This window comes from Fistularia commersonii, chromosome 1, assembly GCF_037954325.1.
Source record: "Fistularia commersonii isolate RoL2024-O1a breed Wild chromosome 1, RoL_Fcom_v1.0, whole genome shotgun sequence".
Classification (NCBI taxonomy): domain Eukaryota; kingdom Metazoa; phylum Chordata; class Actinopteri; order Syngnathiformes; family Fistulariidae; genus Fistularia; species Fistularia commersonii.
In genome coordinates this window covers 4,518,466-4,525,976 of record NC_141284.1, presented here as the reverse complement: position 1 = coordinate 4,525,976, position 7,511 = coordinate 4,518,466, and the positions used below count along the sequence as shown (strand labels likewise).

Genomic DNA, 7,511 nt, shown 5'->3' with positions numbered 1-7,511 from the left:
AATCGTTAATTGAACGTGTTTCTTATAATCTGGTGCGCCTCCTGTATGAATTCTTGTTGTCGTGTCAAAGTCGTCTTCTTCGGTGTCGGAGTTGAACGGCCCCAGAATTTTGTGGTCATTTCATCTGTCAGATGTGACAAGTATAAACATTTTAGCGGCGTGAAGCTTGTAAGCCCCTGCTTGTTTAAGCAGTAGCGTTCAAAGCGTGTGAAAAAAGTCGCGGCTCATCGTCTGAAATTTTCGGTAATCATGTAGTCGTGGAATACAACATTGTTCCAACTTCACACTAACTTCAGGTGTCCGCTATCACAGGCAATGATAAGCCAATCAGAGAACAGTACGTAGTATGCTTACCTCCACCAATTTTTGTAATCCCGCTACATACTGTGCTTCAACAGAATATTACTGTACATTTGTGAGTATGAGAACAACCCCAAAATGGCACCTGTTAAGAGACACGCTTACGAAGGGGAATTCAAACTCAAGGCTATCAGCCACGCAGTAGGTAATAGGAATAGAGCAGCTGCAAAAGAATTCAACATAATTGGTGCATAAGAGGAGGAAGCAAGGAGATGAACTGCACCATGTAAAGACTAAACAGAGTTTCCAAGGGAACGAAGTGAGATGGCCAGAGTTAGAGGACAAAATTAAAAAGTGGCTTATTGTCAGAGAACACTAGGGTGAAGCGTCTCTACAGTCTCCAGCGATAGCGTCAAACATCAAGATTGATGACTTTCGAAGAGGTCCTTCTTGGTGCCTCCGTTTTATGAAAAGGAGTCACAAGAACTACCATCTTGCAGCAACTGCCAAAGGATTACAAAGAAACACTCACCATCTTCTGCACCAAATGCAAGAACATCACTGAAAAACAAGATCCAGACAGATTACATCACTAACATGGACGAGGGCCTCCTCGCTTTTGACATCCCCGTGAACTGTACTGTTGTTAAAACAGGGACCAGTATGATATCTATATGCACCACAGTCATCCTTTACTGTGTTGGGAATGAGTTGAATAAAGTTCGACTACACTGACTGTTCTCTTTCACTTTATATACTGTAAGTTTTATCATGGCTTTATAATGCGGTGCGCCTTATGGTCCACAAAATACGGTAATGAGGAGTACCAGATAGCTGAGGAGTTCTAGTTACAGGTACCAGGGTCAAAGAGGAGTACCGGATACAAGAGAAGTACCAGATACAAGGGAAGTACCAGATAATGGAGGAGTACCAGTTACAAGAGAAGTACCAGATACAAGAGGAGTACCAGTATCAAAGAGGAGTACCAGTGTCAAAGAGGAGTACCAGTGTCAAAGAGGAGTACCAGTGTCAAAGAGGAGTACCAGTGTCAAAGAGGAGTACAAGATACAAGTACCAATGTCAAAGAGGAGTACCAGTGTCAAAGAGAATACAACATACATAAAGAGTACTGACCACGTGAGAAAAACTAGGTACAAATTACATAATTATCGGTAGTGTGGCCGAGTGGTCTAAGGCGCTGGATTTAGGCTCCAGTCATTTCGATGGCGTGGGTTCGAATCCCACCACTGCCATTATGATGGGGGGCGGCGTGACACAGGAGGTACAACAATTATCTTTGGAACTAAACTTTCCCAACTCCTCCAAGTGTGTTGAAGTGTTGAGCAAGACACTGATAATTAATTATTATTTCATACCAGATAAGCAGGGAGTACTAGTTACGGGAGGAGTACCAGTGTCAAGGAGTACCACAAGAAACAAGAAATACAAGTGTCAAAGTGAAGTACTTGAATAAAGTTATTGTTCCTACCTGTCGCTGTTTCTAAATGATCCCAGCACAGTTGCAGCTGTGAATACAAGAGCCCCCATTTGCTTTCTTTCTCCTTCCTGGCTCTGCCCCTGCTCTGTTCACCTATCTTCCATCACTTCCTGTTTCTGCTCCATCAAACCAATCGCCTGCCCTTCCAGGCTCCACCTGGGGGTGAGCCCGAGTTTCCTGTTGCTCAGATTTGGACAAGAAGGTTCTTCGAGATAAGATAATCCTTCATGAGTCTTTCTGGATGTTCTCCTGCCCGGGTCGACCGCAGGTGTGAATCAGTTTGAATGATTGGATGATTGACAGCTGACTCTAAGCCCCGCCCTTCACCCAAGTGACAGCGCTGACGTTCCTTCCGGCATGGACATCCAATTTTTTGTGTGAGGTCGGACCGTTCTTTGAGGCATGCTTTTGTTGCAGGCTAACGAAAAAAAGTCAAACGCTGTTCCTTTTGCCTCTGATTGACTCTTAATGGCAGATGTTGACTCAGTGAAACATTAGCAAACTCTCACTTCTTCTCAAATTCACCCTCAGTAAAAGTTTCGCAGTGCTTGGTAATCGGCTTTGCGACCTTGTAGCTTGCCTTTATGGCATTTGCATTTGATTTGCGGGCTTTCGTAAAAAAGCGACCGCTTCCAGATGCTTCAATTTTTCCGCCAGGCTGCGGGCCGGTTGAAATTTGAACACGGGCCGCATTTGGCCCGCGGGCCGGACTTTGGACATGCCTGCCTTAAAGACAGCAATATTTGTGTACTTTTACTTCTGCGGTACAATACTACAGAAGTACTGCAGTACATCACAACTCTGAGCCAACAAAATTGGGTCGTTTCCTTCATCCACACACTGCGGGTCACATCCTCTCACTCTGCCGCCATCTAGTGAACAAAAAACACATCACCGTTTGAAGACTAAATATAAATATAAGAAGTACATGAAAAGTAATGCAATGATTTACCGCCCATATTAGGGATAAACAAATACATAAATAAAATAAAACACATGCAATGTATACACTACATATTGAAATACCATTGAGTAGGTTTCGTTTTATGGTTCCAGTATATTTAATCTAATTGTCTATGTAGTACTTTTATTTGGGGATTTTTATTTTTAATTGATAACCAAAACCTAAGGAAAGGAGTATCTTTCAGGAGTAGCACCGCGGTAGTATTGTAATTTTATCACATTGTCTTTCAGGTAACAATCTGTTTGTTAGTTAATTGATCTATCAATCAGTCGGATATATTGCCAATAGCCAATGACGTTACCGATGCTGAGTTCACCGCTCTGCGACTAGTTTCACCGATTCCGCTGCGCTAACTTGCTCCCCTGCTGTCTCCACGACTTCGCTACGACTCCGCGCACAAAGAACCCAAGCAGGAGAACGCGGAGAACCCATTTTTGTCGTGGCGACTGGACTTGAATTTCAGGTCTTCGGAACCGAAGAAACCTCCAGGGCGACGGGGCCCAAACGTCTTCCAGTGAGGATATTCAAGTCCAGTTGGCACGACAAGAAGATTTCCACAAGAATTCACCGTGACCCAAATGAGTGAGAACCTCCACAGACCCAGTTTGTACCCGCGTGTTCAGACCAGTGACGCCGGCTTTACACCACCAGATGGCGCCGAAGTAAAAGAAATAAAACCGAGGTAGCGACCCCGACCCGGATTTACTTTGACGTACTGCAGTACTTCTGTAAAAATGGTACCGTGATGATATAAGCACATATCATCCCTGCAGACGATTTGGAGTTCCAGGACGAGCCAGAATCAAGAGGGATTTTTATTTCACACATTTAAAAATAAGAATAAAAACAAAAAAAAAAAAAACGCACGGTAAAATGAGTCAAAACAACGGTGGAGTGGGATCTCCTGGACGGAGGTCAGTCAGACGTAGTCGAAGCGGCGGTCGCCCTGTCGGCCCTCAACGCTCTGGGTCTTGTAGGAGCTTCGGGCCTCCGGCCTGTAGATGGTGTGAGGAGACGCCACCTTGTAGGCCATCCCGTTGTACCTGGAGATCACGAGAACCTGATTCAGAGAACGCGAGGACACGGTAACACGAAACGCGACATCGAGAAAACGCGATATCATGAGAACTTGATTCAGAGAACCTGCAGAAGGGGATTCGGAGAACCCTTGAATCGGGTTTCGCGGTACTTTTACGACCAAGTGTACCGAATAGTAACTTCTCCAGAAGTACACGATGTACCATTACAACCTGTGTGAAGAGTACCGTCAAAGTACATTTTGCGGATATTACTCCAGAGCTTTTACTTTAATTCCCATATTTGACTCGTATTTTCAGTGTTAATCCGGTAATACAAAAACACAGGGCTCGTTTCTGAAACATCTCAAAATTAAAATGTTTTGCAAGTTGTGTCACGGATCAGTGGTCCTGAAACCCCCATTTTCCGGACAGGTACCGGTCTACAGAGAAAATATTTATTGGTACAAATGATATTTTTTTTTTTCGTTTGACCTTTTGGATCTTATTTTGAAAAACGACTGAAAACTGCATTTAAAAGAAAATACCAAGATTCCTTCCTAGGTTACGGGTTCATCGCAAACAGTGAACGGCCAACTAATGAAGCTATGAAACCCTGAAAACATTTTTTATTATTTATTATTTATTATTTATTATTATGGTGAACAATTATTATAATTGCCAAATATGAAGTGTAATCATTGTGTTCAGAAATGGGTTCATTGCAACAGGCCAAACACAAGCTCTGCGCCTGCTATTCCTTTTTTGCGCTAATGAAGCGATGAAACCCTCAAAACTTTATTTATTATTTTAAATTTCAAATTATTAATTTTATATTTTTTATTACATTTTTTTTACGTTTTAATTTTTAATTTTTACTTTTTTATAAATAACTTTAGCTGGTCTGTGCAAACATTTTCATGCATAAACTGGTCCCTGGTACAATATAGTTCGGGGACCGCTGTCATAAAGGGTTTATTACACAGTAATAACACCTCTGCGTGGTTATTACTACTCTATTTACTAATCAAACTGTGACGGTGGCTCTGGATCAGAGTATTTTGTGAAGTATTCGTAGGATATTCGTGAAATGTGTGTCGTACTGCTTCTCTCGTTCTTCGGTCATCCCCCTGCAGGCCAGGCACATCATCACGCCGCCGATCACCAGGATGGCGCCGCCGATCCAGCCCACGAAGAGCGCCGGGCCGAAGGTGTACCTGGTCGGCACAGGGAGGGGGTTGAAGGGACGAGATGGCGGCGACGGCGGGTTATAGCCCGAGTGCGGGCGCTCACCTCGGCGTCAGCGATCCTGTCAGGCCGCCAACGCCGCCGCCTCCGAACATGGAGAAACCGCCGTCGGCGAAGGTGGTGAAGCGGAAGCTTTGCACGATCAGGTTGGCGAAGGCCGAGACGCCGGCGATGCCGCACACACCTGGAAGGAGAGCGGGTGAGGACGGGAGAAGCCGCGCACGGGCGCCGGCGGCGACGCTCTAGCGCACCTGCGAGGACGATCATGACGCCCGCCGTCAGCGTCATGGTCGCCTTGATGTTGTCCTCCATGTTGCCCATCTTCAGGCACTTCAGCGCGAAGATGGCGATCAGGCAGCCGATGGCGCCGAGGACGATCCCGACAATCATCAGGGCTCGGACGGCCTGGAGCAGCGCTAAAGGGGCGGTATTGCACGGTTATTACATGGCGATTGCACGGTTATTACACGGCTATTACACAGCTATTACACTCCTCTCCGGCTATCGGCTGATTAAATACATCTGAAGCCTTCAGATGGACATCCTGCTTCCTCTATCCTTCTGTAAATATAAAACCCAACTTCCTGGAACTGCAGGCGTCGCGCTGGATTCTCGATGAACACGGAACGATGGAGAGATCGGCGTTATTACATTGTTATTACTGTATTATTACATATGAATAGAACATTTTTAAACTGCTCGACGTCAATTAAACCGTGAATCTAACCATAAAGCCTGACTTTTCAGTAAATATTGTTCATCATCGCAGATAACCTGATCGGATCCCAGTCGAAACCGAGATTAATTAATCCTGAACCTTCCTGTTTGAATTTGGAGATTATGTCATTTGCCGGTTCGTAGACAATTAAATACTTCGTAAATGCAAAAGCCAAGTTCTTCGCTCCGCCAGGTGAAAACGTCGCTTCCAGAACCTTCTCACCTGGCAGCCCTAAAATGGTAAAGAAGGGTCTGCACTGGGTGGCGCCGTACACCGTCCCCACGCAAGACCGCCACAGGCCCGAGTAGGTGTAGATGTTGGTCACCACGGCGACGGAGCGGTCTTGCAAGCTCCACTCGTCCATGGCCGCCGCCATGGAGATCATGAATTGGCCGAGCGCCGACAGCAACGCGCCAAACAGCTGGATGAGGGAGGCGGCCATCTTTGGGAGGCGGCGCGCTCTGGCTAAATGGCGAGCGCGGGCGGCGCCGTGAAGTATAGCCTCGTGGCGTGGGAGGGGGCGGGATTCTTATCAGGTGTTTACCCAGGTAAACAGAGACCCGAGGAAAGGGGGCGGAGCTTAACCTGCCCCCCTTCGTTTTTCAAATATATCCTTTTCACTGCCGGACGTTTTTTTTTAACACAAAAAAAACAAAAAAACAACAAAAAATTTTTTTGAGAAACCCGATGAGGCGCTTCCTGTTTCCTTTAAAATCCTTTTTTTTTTTTCTCCAGATTTTTACTTTTTTTTTAATTTTTATTTTTTTTTTCAGATTTTTCCCTATATTTTCTTTTCATTGTTCAGTTTTAGAAAACCCTGCGAGTTGTGACCACCTGGCGTTCAATCTGAATCGATTTATATGGATTTATTAAAAAAAAAAACACTTAAAAAAACTAACATCCTCGTGTGTGTGTGTGTGTGTGTGTGTGTGTTTGTCAAACCTGGGAGCCCCAGGATGGTGAAGTAAGGCCGGCACTCGGTGAAGCCGGAGCTCTGACGGACGCAGGACCTCCAGAGGCCGGAGTAGGAGTAGACGGCGGTGACGGGGTTGTCGAAGAGATCCTGCGTCGCCCATTGGTCCATCCCGGTGGCGGCGATGATCCCCGCCATCCCGAGCAAACTCAGGAAGAAGCCCAAGACCTGGCAAAGCGTGGCCGCCATTGCCGCTCGTTCTTCCCTGCAGGCTGAATGAGGAGATCCGCGGCGCAGTAGGGTAGTCTAGTGCGAGGGTGGCGGCGACGGCGGGCGTGATTTCCTGCCGGGGGGGGGGGGGGTGGACACCCCAGGTGTTTGCTCAGGGCTGAGGGGGCGGAGCCTGAGAGCGTGATGGCTCCGCCTCCTTGAGGCGTGAGGGGAACTTGACCCTGTTTATTCAAGACAAAGGATCCCATATCAAGAACTTCTGCAGAACATTGAAGTCTGATGTTCTGCAAAAACAAAGATCACTTCCTGTTCTCCGTCGACGTGCGCGACTTCGTCTTTTCTCCAACGTGCACACGCACGTCCAATCCATCGCTCCGCCTACGAAACTCGCCCTGGACTTCTGGATCTGACTCATCAACCAATCTTGTCTTTTCGGGTTCGGGTTTATCAAATCCCGACTCTTTTAAACCAGTTAACCCATCGATCAACTCGAGTTTTTCAGAATTTTGGTCCGAAAAGTAAAACGGAAATGGGATTCAATCGGAAATAGGGGATTCCAGATTACCGTTTTTTTTTTTTTTAATCCGCGCCATATTCAGCTAATTCCAGAAATTCGGACGACC

General features: G+C 46.1%; 1 protein-coding gene and 1 non-coding gene across 2 annotated transcripts; one reads left to right on the top strand and one right to left on the bottom strand.

Moving 5' to 3' along the window:
• The first annotated feature begins 1,471 nt into the window (after positions 1–1,471).
• On the top strand, positions 1,472–1,553 carry trnal-uag (transfer RNA leucine (anticodon UAG)). Its single transcript has one exon. It is a non-coding gene; the product is annotated as a tRNA-Leu (tRNA).
• A 2,006-nt stretch (positions 1,554–3,559) lies between these two features.
• LOC147237173 (claudin-18-like) lies at positions 3,560–6,953 on the bottom strand. Its single transcript, XM_086144183.1, has 5 exons — positions 6,687–6,953; positions 5,278–5,442; positions 5,072–5,210; positions 4,882–4,995; positions 3,560–3,805 (listed from the first exon to the last, which is right to left on the bottom strand). The coding sequence occupies exons 1-5, from the start codon at positions 6,904–6,906 to the stop codon at positions 3,682–3,684; spliced, it is 762 nt and encodes a 253-aa protein (XP_086000309.1). The 5' UTR covers positions 6,907–6,953; the 3' UTR covers positions 3,560–3,681.
• Between the last annotated feature and the right edge of the window lie 558 nt (positions 6,954–7,511).

Coding starts and splice junctions, on each gene's coding strand:
- LOC147237173 (XM_086144183.1), bottom strand. CDS start 6,906: ATGGCGGCCACGCTTTGCCAGGTCTTGGGCTTCTTCCTGAGTTTGCTC. Junction 4,996..5,071: donor ACAGGATCGCTGACGCCGAG/GTGAGCGCCCGC, acceptor TGTGCCGACCAG/GTACACCTTCGGCCCGGCGC. Junction 3,806..4,881: donor ACCGAAGAACGAGAGAAGCA/GTACGACACACA, acceptor CGTGATCTCCAG/GTACAACGGGATGGCCTACA.